Source organism: Chaetura pelagica, unplaced genomic scaffold (genome assembly GCF_000747805.2).
Source record: "Chaetura pelagica isolate M959 unplaced genomic scaffold, ChaPel_1.0 scaffold159, whole genome shotgun sequence".
NCBI classification, from domain to species: Eukaryota; Metazoa; Chordata; class Aves; order Apodiformes; family Apodidae; genus Chaetura; species Chaetura pelagica.
In genome coordinates, this window is record NW_009954555.1 from 1,264,834 (window position 1) to 1,281,343 (window position 16,510).

At 41.6% G+C, this 16,510-nt stretch overlaps 1 protein-coding gene across 1 annotated transcript in view; it reads left to right on the forward strand.

Annotated features, from left to right (window-relative positions):
- The window catches only part of MTOR (mechanistic target of rapamycin (serine/threonine kinase)), a 63,504-nt gene that overhangs the window by 34,206 nt on the left and 12,788 nt on the right, over positions 1–16,510 (forward strand). The window contains exons 28-39 of the mRNA XM_010005136.1: positions 922–997; positions 2,963–3,102; positions 5,555–5,655; positions 6,403–6,518; positions 7,848–7,925; positions 8,309–8,416; positions 10,302–10,427; positions 11,077–11,208; positions 13,331–13,446; positions 14,695–14,812; positions 15,611–15,817; positions 16,455–16,505. Of these exons, the coding sequence (XP_010003438.1) occupies positions 922–997; positions 2,963–3,102; positions 5,555–5,655; positions 6,403–6,518; positions 7,848–7,925; positions 8,309–8,416; positions 10,302–10,427; positions 11,077–11,208; positions 13,331–13,446; positions 14,695–14,812; positions 15,611–15,817; positions 16,455–16,505 (1,369 nt within the window). The remainder of the gene's footprint in view (positions 1–921; positions 998–2,962; positions 3,103–5,554; positions 5,656–6,402; positions 6,519–7,847; positions 7,926–8,308; positions 8,417–10,301; positions 10,428–11,076; positions 11,209–13,330; positions 13,447–14,694; positions 14,813–15,610; positions 15,818–16,454; positions 16,506–16,510) is intronic.

Below are 16,510 nucleotides of genomic sequence, written 5' to 3' on the forward strand. Positions count from 1 at the left end.
GGGAAAGAGGAGAGCAAGGAGCCAGAGACTGTATATAAGCTTTATGAATCAGCAGGACCTTCATAAAAAAATTCATTTCCTCATTAAATTGGGGTTTAGCAAAAATGCTGATCAGTAAATATCAAAGTGCAGACAGAGCCAATTTGGACAGATCAGAAAAGCAATGTAAAATACAGATGATTTAAGAGAAGAGCTGTACATCATGTCTCTGTCCTGGAGAACCAGTCTCAGGAGTAGCCTCTTTGCTTGAGCTTCACACAGTTCAGCTGCCCTTGCAAAGCAAAGTGCCTCACTGGTTCAGAGTGAGGACTGGTTTGGATGGCAGGAGTTTTACAGGTTCTTGAAAACCAGCAAAAGAACTACACTAGTACTGGTTAGTAGCAGTACAGAGGCATTAGGTGAAACATGGAAAAAGAAGCAGGGTTGCAAGGATTTTGCAAAGTCAGCTGGTGTGTTCCCAGTGACCTTTGTCAGCTGTTCTCATGATGTAGATTGTTTCCTGGAGCACTAAAATCTCTAGTCTGAATTTTAAAGGAGCTGCTGGCCTGTTTAATAGAAAGGATTAAAAAAACACTAGTGTAAAGCTCTTTAAGAAGTGCAGCTGCTTGAGAAATTATGCCTTTCAAGCTATTGGCATCTATTCTTCCCCCTCTGCAGGCTGCTATTTAGACTTGATAATCATATAGAATCACTGTTTTGTGTAACAAGTCTTGAATGTGTGCAGAGAATGTGTGTGCACCTAATGTTTAGTAAATATGTGTCTTATGTAGTCTACTCATTCACTTCAAAGTTTTAAAGAAAAAGGAGGGTGTTCCATTGATAATTGTAAATTACAGTGTTTAGTATTATCAAGCAGAGGCTCCTATCAGCCCCTGGTAATTGCCAACTGTGTTAAATGGTCTTTCTCTTCTTACTTTTCAGCATTAACAATAAACTGCAGCAGCCAGAAGCAGCTGCTGGGGTACTGGAATATGCCATGAAGCACTTTGGGGAGCTGGTGAGTCCTGCTGGATAACTCTCTTCATCTCTTGTGTTTTCATGGGGTTTGGGGGGGCCCTTGTGTGTGTGGTGGTGTTTTGTTTTTTCAGTCAGTCACACTGAGGTTCTATCCCTGCTTCTCATATTGCCTGGTTCACACTGAAGGTGCCTTGCTGCCCTTGGGGGTGCACACTGTGTGTTTAGCTGTGTGCCAGCAAATACTGCACAGGTAAGACAGCTGGGGAAGGCTGCAAGAACTTGTGCAAGAACCTCATTGGGAGGAGAATTTAGCAGCTATCATTGCCACTAAATGCAACTGTGAGGAACTAGTAATTTGAAAAAAGAAGTAAGTTTATTTAGAAGAAGTTGAGAAGTGAAGGAATAAGTCCCTGATCTAAGCTTTAAATACTTGAGGGTTGAAGAACTGCATCAGCACCTTCCAGGTGAGGATTTAATGGAAGTTGTGCTTCTAGTCTCTCTCATTCAGGAGGCACATGAACCTGTCACAGTTCACAGATAGTATTTAGAGTTATAAATTAACCACTCCTGTACAATTTTGACTGCTCACAGAAATAAAATAATCCCTTTCTGTATTTGATCTCTGTCTTTCTCTGTACAACTTACCTTCTTTTCCTCCTTTTTTTGGAAGCATTTAATTTGTGTTCAGGGACTAAAGCATCTCTGTTCTCCTGCCACTTTTACTCTGTTAAAAAGATGATTTTGCAGTGATCATTCTTGCAGTGCCTTAGGGTGATTGGGAAAAAGAAGGCAGCCCTGAAAGCACAGTAGACTGGCTTCTTTCTTTAGGAAGCACTAGAAAGTGGGGAGAGGTATAAGCACAGAATGGGGAATTCCTCTGGTATAAGATTATGTGGGATTTTGACCTAGACTGGAAAATAAATCCTTTCTAGGAGAGGTACAGACTTAAGAACATCTTTGCAGCTTCTTTTTATTCGTAGGGTGGACTAAGCAAAGCTCTGTTACCTAATTCTGACCTCACTTTGCAGCAGTAATGTGATGGTAGCAGTGTGTTCAAAACAGTTCAAATCAGTGTGGTTCAAAACAACAGGATTTGTGAGAATAGGCAGTGAAATGAAATGAAGAGGAGCTGTGAGCTCTGCTTTCAGAACTGACTTGAAATACTGTGACCGAACTTACAAGTTCAAGGGCTGGTAAATAAATGTCCTAAGTGGAAGGCCTGGTATGGAGAGCATGATTTATACTGACCCTGCTCACAGGGCTGGGAAAAGAATCTCTTCTGCAGCCTATGTCAAGACATGAGCTGCCAAGGCCTGAGCAGAAAATCTTTAGCAAAAGGTAAGTATGGAAAAAATATTAATGCATTTTATTTCTTGAAAATTAGAAACAAAATCTAGAAACAAGGACTGAAGAAAAGTTTGTGCAGCTGATAAGGATCACTGCTTGGCTTACTTTTAAAGTCTTTGTTACAAACCACAGCCTTGCCTTATGAGGGCTACAAGTAGTCTCCAACATCAATACTTGGCCTAGCAGTAGCCAGATGCACACTGTGCTTTCTGGGGTTGTTTGTTTTTTTTTCCCCAGCTCGTCACTCCATTCCTGAGAGTGGATTATTGTTCTTGTTTAAATGCAAGTATGTGCAACAATGGCAAGTGGAATATAAAGATTCACCCTTTTTCTTATTCTCCTTACGCTCTCCAAAAATTAAAGCAGCAGCTACTGAGGTACTATTTCAGTGGCATTGAAGAGGGGATGATGTTGGATTGATCCCTCTGCTAAATCCTGAATTCATTGCTGTGCAGATTAAGCAATACTCTGGATTCCTGTTTTTGCACTAGCTTGAGGCTTTTATCTGTATTGTAGAAGTCCACAAGGATGTTTAAAATAAAAAAGGGCTGAGTGACCACCATGGGCACAGAATTCTTCAGTAAAAGCTGCAGTAGTTAATATAGAAAGGTGAATATTAATCCTGGTTTTTAACCTGATTTTTTTTTTCTCCCCTTAGGAAATTCAAGCAACCTGGTATGAAAAACTTCATGAATGGGAAGATGCTCTGGTGGCCTATGACAAGAAGATGGACACAAACAAAGATGATCCTGAGCTGATGCTAGGACGGATGCGTTGCTTGGAAGCACTTGGTGAATGGTAAGAGGGGAATGCCTGAAGACTGAGGAAAATGTTGCCTTTTAAAATGGTGCCTGACTTCTCTGGATGCTGTTATCCAGGTGAAAGTTATTTATTTGCCTGAATTTCTAGTTACTCTTGCTTACTTAATAGTTTTGAGTATTCCCACTTGATTCTCCACTTCCCAGTGACTTCTCATGCTGTTCATTGCAGTCAGGATTGGTAATGACATCTTTAAGTCTTTTGGGATGGGCCATCTGATAAGTTCTTCCTGAAAGAAAACCTGCAGTCTTGTGATCAACTCCGTTTGTAGAAAAGGAAGAACTTGTAAATAGAGGGGGCTTTCAGGAAACATTCACTGGGAACACTTGTCAAAAGCAATCATAAAAGGAGCTCATTGTGGCTGTCCTTTTTAAGCTCTGATTAAAACTTGAGAGATTTCTGTATTAATTTGTGGTGGGACCTTTGCATGTCCATAATGCATGGCCTTTTGCACAACTGTTGATGAAGTTGCTTCCCAAGAGTCACCTGAGTGTAAGATTATGCCAAATAAAGTGCTCCCACTTTAAAACCCTTTTGCTCATCCTGTAGATGCCAGAGTTTTTAATTATTACTCTTTTTTTAGCATTCATTAAGCATTGCTTTTGTGGACATGAGGTATTTCAAACTGAGTTAAATGTATTGTCAACATGTAAGTGATTAGAGCCAGTTCTTGTGAGAGGCTGAGCTGGTAGTGACTTCTAACTTGCTGGTTAACTGGGGACCTCTGTTTTTCTCCCTGTTCACTTCAATTCAGAGAAGATAATTGGAGAAGGCATCCTGTGCACTGGAGCATGCAGTTCTGCCCAGGGGCATGTGTGATTTGGTCCAGGTTCTGCCTTTCTGCTGAACTTTTCATGTCACTAGAGCTCTCCCCTGATGGGTCCTGACGTGAACCCATGGGATGGCAACAGTGAGGAGATTCCTCTTCACTAAAGTCATTTTACTGTTGGGGAGACAGAGCTGTTTGAGAAACCTAATTCTGACAGCATTTTTCTGCTCTTTTTATTTCTAGATGAGGGTGTGGTGTGTTGGGCGTAGCTTTTGCAGTTAGAAAAATAGATCCTCTTAATGAGCATTTCTCAGTCACCTTTTCTAGGCATAGGCAGTTCCCACCAGGGATTTAGGGAATTTCTCCCTCCTGCAGGATATGTATTTGTGAAAAACGTCCTCTCTGAACCTCCTGCTTCTTCAGGGACAAATTAGAAAATAATACTTTTGCTCTGTGATGAGAAGTCTGGCAGAGCTCTGTGCTTGCTGCTGAGCTGCACTCCCTCTCTGTGCAGATGTTCTGTACAACTCAGAAGTATCTTTGCAAAGTGCTGTCTGCTCCCTTGCAGCTGACTACAGAGACATCCTCCTGAGACTGAGGACCCCATGATTTGGCTGCTGGTACTCTTCAGTAGTGTTCAGCTTGAGTATTTCTGCTGCTGGAGTCTGCTTCCCAGAATATGGCAGTTAATCTAGAACCAGTGCTACACAGCATCGTTGTTTCAGTGCTCTGGGCAGTCATGTTCTGCAAGTACAGCCAAAACATCTTAGCCATTTGTCTCCTGATGTAGTTATGTCTGCAAGAGCCATACTCCTTTATTAGCATCTAGAGGTTCTGATTTACTCTTGTTCATAGATTTGGCTTGTTTTTTTGTTTGTTTTGTGGGTTTTTTTGTTGTTTGTTTTTTTTTTCCTTCTGGGCCATCAAGCTGTCAGAATGACTGTCTTGCCCATGGCAGCCCAGTGGTTCTGTTTGATTTCACCTTTCTTTTTGGTAGGGGAGAGGGTGACAGCAGAAAAAGCAAGTTGACCTCCCTCATAGTTGGCAGCTATTTTGCTGCCACAGAGTATCCAGCCTGTGAAATTGTGGAGCTGCAACACTCACAGTAATTGGTTTGATTAATGGAGCATTTGCAGTTGATTTTAAATATTTTAAAAAACCTGATGCTTCCTCTCTATTGGAGATGAAAGATTCAGATCCCCTCTCAGATCCTGCCATGATAATTCTACATGCTAGGTTACAGCATTTCTGATTCTCTAGCCTTTGTCTTCAAACTTGATTCCTGCATTGTAGGAATGTTTGATAGTAGGAGCTGTGCACAAGAGATTCAGGTCATATGTGGGTTTTGACTCTGCATTTGTGGAGTGGAGTTGACAGTTCAGTGTCTAAAATACATATTACTGCTGAGGATCAAATGCAAACTGTTGTGTTTTCAAAGCATATTATGCCTTTAAATTATTTCCTGGTTGGAGGGTAATTATCATTCAACTAGTGCATCTGATTTGGCCAGAGGAGAGGAATCTATTTTCCACTCTATATAAAAAGGGTTTATAAAGAACGGTGGGGCTGGTTGTCATCTTATCTGTGGAAAGTGGTTGTTTAGCAAGGTGGAATTCTTAGAAGGGGCTATTTTACTGACCAGAAATTGTGGATTCTTCTTAGGGGGCAGCTCCACCAGCAATGCTGTGAAAAGTGGACCCAGGTCAATGATGAAACTCAAGCTAAGATGGCCAGGATGGCTGCTGCTGCTGCCTGGGGTCTAGGTAACATATTCTTACATGGTAGTTATGTGACAACCCACAGTGTGGAAGCACAAGTAGTTTTAACTTGCTTCAGAATTACAAAATGTCATAATCCTTTTCTGTTGAATTGATCCCTTTTACTTATTTACATCAAACATAGCTCAGACTTGAAATGAGATTAATGGAATTTCTCAGATTTGTGGCATATTCCTATTTACAAACTAAAACAATATCTGCTGAGTGTTGTAATAGATTTTGCGTGCTGAGTAGACAATCTTAAGTGGAATAAATATAGAAATGTTCCAAATATCAGTTATTCTGATAGCCAGATATTTACTAGAGAAACTTACAAATCACTTGCTGTCTGCCAGCCTTGGCTGAGAAGAATGAACCTTTTACTTTGCAGGGCACTGATTCATTCAAATGTTCTGGAAATGTCAGCATTTCAACTTTTTCATCACAAGAGATGCAAGAACCTTTTCCATGAGGATAACAATTGCCTAGAAGAAAAATGTCTATGTTTTTGCTTGTCTCTAACTCCTGCATGTATCCATACAGTGTCTGTGTATGTATAGATACAGTGTCTGTGTGTAACACAGCCTGTCCCTGCCAAAGACAAGCTGTAGGAGAGCTGGCTGAAATATAGAAGTGTCACCCAGCAGTCACCCATTCAGGCCTGGGTGCTGGTGCCTCAGCACTGTAGCATAGTCCTGATCTTACCCTTCAGAGAAGGCTGTTGTGTTACTGGGGGTGTCTGTGTCTCTGCAGGTCAGTGGGATAGCATGGAAGAATATACCTGCATGATCCCAAGGGACACCCACGATGGTGCTTTCTACAGAGCTGTGCTGGCTCTTCATCAGGACCTTTTCTCACTGGCTCAGCAGGTAATGATCCTCTTTGTTGGCTTTTCAAAACTTAGTTTAAGATGAGCTAGGCTATATTGCTGCATGGAAAGGCAAGATGTTTTAAAGCAGTTGGCTGTAACCTGTGAATTGCCCACTAACCTTTTTTCTATTGATGTCTTAGACCTTGGAGATTGAGCTTATCTTGTATTACTGGAAACACATCAGTGAATATATAGATGATATATAGGTAATGGTGGTGCAGTGCTGTGGAGGGTGAGAATGCTCTAGTCGTTCTTCGGCTTCTTCACTTTTATGTCTGGTTTTTTTAGACAGTGCACAAAGAGTATCTTGGCAGAGGTTCCATTCTGCTGCTTGGTGAAAGGCATTCATGGCATAAGACACACATAAGATTCTTCATGGGTGTTCTGTGCAGTTCTGTCTGTTACAGCCTTTTCTGTGAAGTACCAGAACTTTTCCTCTAATTTTTCTGGTAGCAGTGATAAATCTTAGATTAAGATGAGAAATCAAGGCAAGGAATGAATCTATTAAATGGAGCCACCCTGGCATGCTTGTTTGTCACAGAGGAGATCTGCAGAGTGACTTTTTCCCCTCTATAGATGTGGAGCATATTGTCCACTTTCCAGGGAAGCTCAAGTACCATTTCTGAGAATTCTATGCTGAGTTGCCAGCTTAGGTGAAGGATTAGTTCAGTCTGCTCTGTCAAAGCCTGTACATAGATTTTTGGATGATGTGTACAGTAAAATTAGCCAGGCATTCAAAGGGGTAGAGTTTGTGACTAACCTTTAACATTTTGAACAGGAAAAACTATAGATGAGAGATTATATAATGACTGGAACCAGAGCAGGATTTATTTCATGCTTGAGGAGCATGTCTTAGTTGGAGGAAGAGAAATGGAATTTGCTGTCCTGTAAAATTCATAAAAACCTGTTGGGTTACATAAAGCAGTGAAAGCTATTTTCTGTCTTCATACATTATCAAGAGACATTTCTCAAGGCAATTTTCTGTAACCCACTTTCTTCCACTAAAATGTGAACTTCTCTTTTTCACTATAATTACTAATGATGATTTCTACAATGACATTAGGATGAGAAATAGTGCAAACTTTGATTTGGTAGAAAGAGAAGTTTCAGACTGCGTAGGTGATAAATGAAGCCCCCTTGGCTTTCCCTGTCCCTGGACACTGTTTTCCTGTCACTTCTTTCTATTGATAACATCCTTTCTTGCTTCTTGTTGGACAATGGGAACAAAGCCAGCTTTATTCACGTGATGGAACAGATAATAACAGTGCCAATGGTTGGCTCTAGGTAAAATATACCACCTTTGTCTTAATATCTTGCTTTATTTCAGTGCATTGACAAAGCCAGAGATCTGCTAGATGCTGAGCTGACTGCCATGGCAGGAGAGAGCTACAGTCGAGCCTATGGGGTAAGTGTCTACCTGGCAGCCTCCATTCTCCTCTTTGCTGCCTCAGACTGTCTCTAGAAGCTGCATGAAACTCCTCAGTAGCCCTGGTGTCAAACAGAAGGCCTGTGTAGGCCCACAAGCTCAATGGCTTTTGTTAGATAAGAAATACAACTTTGTAGGAGCAGCTTTGGGACAAATGAAACAGTGAAGTGAGCTCACCCCCCTCAAAAGAAACAAGAATTTATAAAGTTGGAATCAGCAGATTGTCTGGATACCGGGATATAGCAGTTGGTCCTTTACCTGTTGGGCAGCATATGTACTTAAGATTTTGATGCCAAAATACTGTTCCTTAATTATAGATTTGTTCTGTAGTGATTTGGATGGAATGTGATTGTTTCCTTCAGGCTATGGTATCCTGCCAGATGCTGTCAGAGCTGGAAGAGGTTATCCAGTATAAACTTGTACCCGAACGTCGGGAGATCATCCGCCAGATCTGGTGGGAAAGACTGCAGGTACATCTCTGGAAAGATCAAGGATGGAGATGCTGATGTGCTGGCATGAACAGTGTCCTTTCAAGTTGGTGTCAGGGCTCAGCAAATCTTCCCATTTCTCTTTCTTTCCCAATAGCATCCATGTTTGCAGTTCTGGGTTGTTTGACACTTTAGTAAGGTGATTGAAGCCTTGAAAATAAATGTGTACAGAATGGAGAAGCTGGTAACACCTCCAAGGCTGCCCATCTGCTTTGGATTGCACCTGGAAATACTGGTTTGGATGAGGCTGGTTTGAACTTTCTACCTGGCTGGCTGCATTGTAGGCTAAAGGGAACCCTGGAAAACTGGGCAGAGTATTTACATACTTCTTTTAAAAGATTGTCCTGTCCCTTTTTGACATCTTACAAGAACATTTCCAATTCATTAGCCTTGTCCTCTTTAAGAGACCTTTATCAATTCTGCTTTCCCTGTATTTGAAGATAAGGTTGTGTTTTTCTTACTCTGAACAGCAAAAATCCAAATCACCTCTAAAGGTTTAAATGAGCCAAATATTTTGAGACTATTTCCTTACAAGAGGCATCCCTACAGTGAAAGTGAACATCATCAGATGAAGCAGTACATACAGGAATATTGTTTAAAGAGGTGATTCCTGCAAGAGGAGGGGTGTGGAAAAAAAAATGGCATTTTTAGGGTAAAATGTTCTCATTATAGCGAAGTTTGATACACTGCCTGGAGGGAGAATTTCTTCCTATGCAAAGTTCTTCACTGTGACTGCTACATCTGCCTCCTTAGGAAAGGCTGTTGCTGCTGCATATTTTTTAGCTGTTTGGGAAACTGTGACAAAGCTGTTAGTCTTCCATCTGCATTCCTGTCTGGAAAGCTCAGGAGCATTCCAGTGGGGTGGAGAAGCTGAGAGTGACAGGAAATGTCATGTCTGAATGCAGCTGTTTATAGTCCTGAAACCTGTACATACAGTTCTTGCCCATTTTATAGCTGTTTTTTAATAGTTTTTAACTGCCAATTGGATGATGGTTTTTTGGATGTTAGTGAACAAGCTTTGCTTAGATTCCCAGCCCTCAATTTTGGGGAAAAAGGGAAAGAAATAGATGCTTTGGTGCTAGGTGCTTGCTGCCAATGGAAATCTTTTGTGTACCTCAAAACTAAGTCTAAGTCATCTCTGGATCAATATGAACTTCAGAGCATCACTGTTACTCTGAAGTACTTGACCATTACAGCAAGCACCATGCATTTGGCTGTTACTGTCCCTTCCACCATTCTTCTTCTCCTTGAATCATCTTTGAATGTTTGAAATGCAGCCTCATCCTGCTCTGATGGACCATGCTTTTGTGCCTCTCTCTTCAGACCTACTAGTACCAGACAGTGCTTCTACAAGCAGTGCAGCAGTTGAAGCTACAGTTTCTGACAGAGTATCAGTTCAGTCATGCCAGCCTCTAAAGGCAGCAACACATGCAAAGAGATGCAAGACAAAGGGCAATAACAAAAATAACTTTGCAACCATTTGGTTTTGTACCATCTCCATATTGAGATGTGTCACTGTTTAAATAAAAAATAGGCTTTAAAACTAGGTTGAGAAGGGTTATAAAACTCTTTACTTGTTTTAGAATTGCACAGAGAGCTTTCTGCTTTAGAAGTTTTCCTCCTTTTTCCATTAGAGGAGGTGTTAGACTGCAAGCACTGAGCTGGCAGCAGAGAGTAAGAGTGGAGGACTTAACCTTCTTCACACATTGTGGTGTTGAAAGAAATAGCCAGCTAGTTCCTAATGTTGGCCTGCTGTGAACTGTGTGTACTGAAGTCTCTGTCTTGTGAAAAGTCCCTGCAGATTGTGAATTAGGGCTCTGTGGAGCAGATTGGAGGTAAAAAAGTTCTCTCTTCCTGTTTCTCTCAGGGCTGTCAACGAATTGTGGAAGACTGGCAGAGAATATTGATGGTCCGATCTCTTGTTGTGAATCCTCATGAAGACATGAGAACTTGGCTCAAGTATGCCAGCTTGTGTGGCAAGAGTGGGAGACTGGTGAGCTCTATTATTAAGCTCTAACCTCTACAGGAGGTTTTTTGATGATTGGCTTTGTCAGTGCTGCTTCACCCTTGAGCATTTCCAAATCCTTCCATTGCCCAGTGGGATGGGCTCTCCTTTGCAGTCAGAATTGTTGAAACTCTAAAATTGTAACCAGCATAGAGCTCATGCCTATAGCCAAGGTTATTTTTGTGAGACTAGTATTACACCTGAGAGCCTCAGAGCCAATTTTTTTCTTACATACTACACCTGAAGGTTCTTATACAGCCCTGTTACTTATTAATAATAGCTCTCTCTGCTAAAGCACTCATCAAATCTAGACTGTGATGTTCTTATCATTGAGCATTACAATCCTGTTTCAACATTCACCACAAGATTTATTGCCAAAAATATTTGAAACAGAGACTTCACACTGTCCTGGCTTCTGAAATGAAAACCTAATGCTGGGATCCCAATGAAGACATATGGTTTATCCTGTGATATTCTTAGGAGTCCAGGGAGGCGTAATAAGGCTGCTTTGTCTTTGTTTTATCTAGAAGGTCAGAGGTGTTTTTAGTGGCGAGAAATTAATTTTGCAGCCAATATGAAGTGGAGGTAAGAATGAGCATGATTTAACCTGCTTTTTTCTCTTTGCAACTTTCTCCAGGCCTTGGCCCATAAGACACTTGTCCTGCTCTTGGGAGTGGATCCCTCTCGACAGCTGGATCACCCACTGCCCACAGTGCATCCCCAAGTGACTTATGCATACATGAAACACATGTGGAAGAGCGCCCGGAAGGTACAAAGCAACACAGCACCTGTTCCGTGGCTCAGGTTTTGTGTCATGCCACGCATGTTAGCTCTTCATAATCCCCACAGAACAAAGTCAAGGCTGAAGGCTTCATTTTTGCTCATCTGAAAAAGAGGAACTAATCCCTTATTGTTATGCAGAAGATAAGCTTTTGTTGTTTTCCTTTAAAACTGCAGTGACAAAGAAGGCCTGGCCCTAATTTTGTATTCCTACATTATTTTTTATCCCCAAGGGATACAGCCAAGAGTAGTGGTCAATAGCAGCTCTTCTCACCAGGGTATTTACTGTGTAGGCTTGGTACTTGACCTCCTGATCCACTGTTCTGATTGCCAGGTCTCCACTCTCTACCTATGGTCAGGGTTATGTATCAAAAGAGGGATGTAAGGGGGGGTTTATTACCAGTTGTAGAAAAGTATCCTGAACAGTTTGTACTTTATTGAAAATTTCTAACTGAAAGGCAGCTGAAAAGTACATAGGGTTTTGCCATGGGAACAGTTTGGCTCCAAAGAGCCTAGGGTGAATGTTTTTGACATTGCAACACAGGGAGAATTTACATAATCAAATCCAGTAAGCTCCAGACTGGATAACTTATCTTTTTTTAATATACATTAAAGCCTCAATTTACTCTCATATTCTGCCACATCTTTTTTTATTTTTCCTGTCTTTGGGATTGCCAGCATGGGAGCAGAGCCATTGCTGGGGGAACATTGCCATGACCTAACTATTTTTTATTTGAATTTCAAAAGCAGAAGGAACTGCTGATGAGGCCCTGGTTCTATTGGCTTTGTAAAACAGTGTAATGGTCTCTTACTTTCTGCAGTAAATGACCCAAGAAGCATATGGGAGTTCCCTGCCTGCCTTTTGGAGTAATAGTGAACTTCTGTGTTTGAGCTAAAGAAATAGATGGGTAAGAGGCAGGAAGCTGCTGCAGTTGTAGAAAGCAGAATGAAAGAGGCACAAAGATTAAGGAGGTGGGGGAAGAGAATGTATCTAAAGTAAACTGGGGATAGATGAGGCATTTCAGCTCAGGTGATTTTTGTCTCACTCTAAAGCAGCTCATTCCTGTAGTAAGTAAATCGGACTCTTAATAGCATGTTCTTATGTTTCTGACCTGAAATGACCTTGCAGATTGCAAGACCTTTACTCTAATTGTTTCCAGTGAAGCATGCATACTTTTTCCTTAAAGCTTTAATTTCAGGTTTTCTTATCTGTAATTCTTTGCAAGGAATTCCAAAAAGAGTCTTCCCTCAGAATCTGGTAGTGCAAGTTGCTTTAGCACTACTGCCTTATGTCATCTTCTGGGAAAGGAGCAATGCACACTTGTACTTCTTGAACAATCTTAGGAGAAATCTAGACTTTTAATTTGTGGAAACAACTCAAACTTTATGTCCTGTGGTGTGTACTGTAAGCCTAGGAAAAGCTGAGGTGTTAGGAAGGAAGATCAGGAAGCTGCAAGTTTTCCTTCAGGCATTATTTTCTTAAATTGTTTGGTTTTTTCCAGGCTGTGTCATATTGTAGACAGGCTTCTCTGGATCTGTCATTCTATCTGTTATGGTAGTGACCTGGTCAGATATTGTTTGTAACTTATGAACATTTGTTTGATAGTTGGAATTGCTGGACTGCCTTCAATATGCATCCTAGATTGCAAATGAGACATCTCTAGCAAAACTAGCATCTCACTCTGCAGCAGCAGCACCACAACCTTCTCTGCTGCTGAAGTTTTCTTCCTGTACAGGTGACCTTGTCGCTGTGCCAGAGTTGAGTTCTTGCACATCATAGCACAATGTTGGCTTGTGTTAGGGTCAGTCATATTGTTTGTGTGACACGAAGGTGTGCCTGGCATTGGGAGGATGCAGGTGTTTGTCCCTCAGTGCAGCAACTCAGTGGCCAGATTTCTGGAACATCAAGAACCTCTTCATTTATTTGGTGCTACGTATGTAGAGCATAAAGTGATTTTAGAGTGATGTAAAAGTCTAAAAGGCTTTGAAAGAAAACAGAACTGTTTTGGTTTTTTTTGCTTTCAGTGAAGACTTATTTTCACATTGTCTTCCTGTCTTATGAAACTGTACCTAATCCTGTGGTTCTTAACACAGTTGTCATCCCCTTGCAGATCGATGCGTTCCAGCACATGCAGCACTTTGTGCAGACCATGCAGCAGCAGGCACAACATGCTATTGCCACTGAGGACCAGCAGCACAAGCAGGAGCTCCACAAGCTCATGGCACGGTCAGTACCTGGTCCTTTGGCCCCCTTGGGCCATATGGTGAACTAAGGCTTTCCTGAGGTTGCAGGGTCCCTGCAGAAGACACATTCATTCAAAGCCCCATGCTTTGATTCAAAAGAACAGGGAATTTCTCTGTTCACTGTTAGAGACCTATTTGGTACTACATTCTTATCTAACATCTAAGTTCAGTAAATGTTACTGTGACACGTGAGCATCAACACTTCTGTGTGTTGCTGGTGATCTTTTTCCAGCACTGTGTCTTACTGGCAGAAGGCAGAGCTCTCAGGGATAGCAGTTTCTCTGGATTTCAGGAAATCCAGTCACTAGGAAAGAAACCCTTCCCATATCCTTGGCACATCTGTGCCTGGCAGCCTGTTAATAAAACAGCAATAGGTGCCCAGCATGTGATGGTCTTTTCAAATACTGTTGCATTTAAAACACATCATAAAATCTCCATTTTCCTCTGTGGATCTGGAGATGCCAGATCAATGGTTCCCAATTTAAAGAAGGAATTGCTTGGTGCTTACTACTGAAGGATTGTTTTTTTTCTTTAGGGAGGCTTGCACTTCATTTGTTTCTGTGAGAATGGGAGCTTGATAATGGAATTTTTTTATTCCTTTCAGCATGACTATCACAGAAGTCAAATTAGTAATGAGCTGTGCACAATGTTTTTCTTGCACAATACTTCTGGAAAACGCAAAATATAGAAAGAGCAGCTGTGTAACTGGTATTTAGATCCTGCTGATGGGGCAAAGTGTTAAGCTCTGCACAAACCTTCACAGCCCCACCCTGCTGCAGTAAAAATATGTTGGTTTTCCTTTCCTCTGGGAGGGGATGACTTAATGGGGTTCTGGCTGAGGGGAAAAGCAGTTACTCTGGGTTTCCACTGTTTGTCTCTGTTCCCTGCAGATCAAGTATATCTGGCCAGCACCTGTGCTGTGTGCTTTTCATCAATACTGATGAAGTCTTTTGATGCTACTGTTAGCTAATTCTTGCATTTATTTTATAATTTATATAAGTGAGGAACAAAGCTGGACCCTCACCTTTCCCCCTAGAAGTTAAGCCATTAACTAGTTAGCTTCACACTCACAAGCAGGGTGTAGCTGTTCTGAACCTTCCATGTTCTGCACTCTGCAGCAGGGGCTTCCTGGATGGGTTTACCACATTCAACAGCTTTCAGACTTCAGAAATCTGCCTCTTCAGTTGTTTTCATTCTGGATTCTGAGTCAATAATCCCTTTGGTTAACCAGGTGTTTCTTGAAACTGGGTGAGTGGCAGCTGAACCTGCAAGGCATCAATGAGAGCACCATCCCCAAAGTCTTGCAGTACTACAGTGCTGCAACAGAGCACGATCGCAACTGGTACAAGGTCAGTAAAGAGCAGCTTTGGGACACCAGGGCACAGAGATCAGTAAATCTGATCACATCCCCTATTACAGGAAAGGGAGATGTTCATAGGAAGATCTCCTGTAACTATCTACTTTGTTGCTGTAAGATTAAAAACAAAACAGAGAAAGCAGCCCAAGGCAACCATGAGATTCTTGTTTAGAATTTTATCTCGCTGATAAAACTTGGTCACAGTTCAGTTTCTATTCTTGCTTGTGGGACTTCTCTCCTGTCAATTATCAGTGAAGGAGAGAGGGTAATATAAATGGAAAAATTTAACTTACTCTGTAAACTTAAGCTAGGAAAGTAGCCTTGTTGCTAATTCTCCAAAGGTCTTTTGATTGCAGGGTTATGAAATTTCAATTAATATTTGGTGTGAGATCTTCTCTGGGGCAACCACCTCCTGCATTTCTTCCTGTTACACCTCCCCTGGTCCTAACATACTAATCTTCATTTAAAACTTTGAAAAATTAAGGTGTATGTGAATAGAACACAGTTTAGTTTTTACTGCAGAGCTCCTCTGCCTTAAATACGCAGCAGGGAGCTCCTGGACAAGAACTCACCATGATGTTATTTAAGATAATAAGGCAGTTAAAACTACAAGTGATGAGAGGAAGCAAAGCACTGTGTTGTCTGCAGGGTATTGTTACTGTTGTCTGTGAGCTCAGAACTAAGTTGGGTTATTACCTCTAATAATTATGAAGTAGAGGTTGCAGAAAGGATTCTTCTTCCTTCAGGCTTTGTTGTGGTTTTTTTTTACCCCTCTCTCTCTTCTTGGCAGGCCTGGCATGCCTGGGCAGTGATGAACTTTGAAGCAGTGCTTCACTACAAACACCAAAACCAGGCCAGAGATGAGAAGAAGAAGCTGCGTCACGCGAGCGGAGCCAGCGTCACCAGCGCCAACACCGAGGGCAGCAACAGTGAGAGTGATGCAGAGAGCACAGAGAACAGCCCCATCCCATCCCCAGTGCAGAAGAAAGTCACTGAGGTGCCCTGCCTCCCTGCTTATGTTGAGAGACTGGTACTTAGTGCTTAGACACAGGAAAATGTTGTGGCAGGGAACAAGTTACTATGTGTACCTGGCTTGAGGAAGCTGTCTGTAAGATACATATATATATATATGTATATGTGCTCATAACTTAAAACAAAAGAAGGTAGGTTAGGTTAACTCAGTCTTAAGGGAAGAGGACTACATTAATGCAGATGTTTATAAGTTAGCTCTGAACTAAAGCAAAAGCTTGGATGCTGCAAGAGGTGATACAGTGTGCAGTAACAAGTTCTGCTGTTCTGCTGTTTAAGGCCTTTGTGGAAGACTGAAGAATCTCTTACCAGTTATAGTAGGGTTGTAGTTTTTAGGCTGCTTTTCTGACCTTCAATACAAACAGAAGTATAAAAACCACTTCACAGTATGGTCCCTGCCAGGCTGAAAGACCTGTGTGTAGTCAAGCAAAACATAAATTCCAGGAGCAACATGTCCTGTGAGAAGTATGAGCAGAAGTTAGCAATAATACAGATTAGATCTACTTTCCCACCCATTTCTCTCCCTCTTTCCTCTTGCTAAGCTTAGGATTCATGTAGACTGATGCACTTGTGTAGAACTAATACAGCAATTTTCATTCCCAAAGGATTTATCCAAGACCCTCCTGATGTACACAGTCCCTGCTGCCCAGGGTTTCTTCCG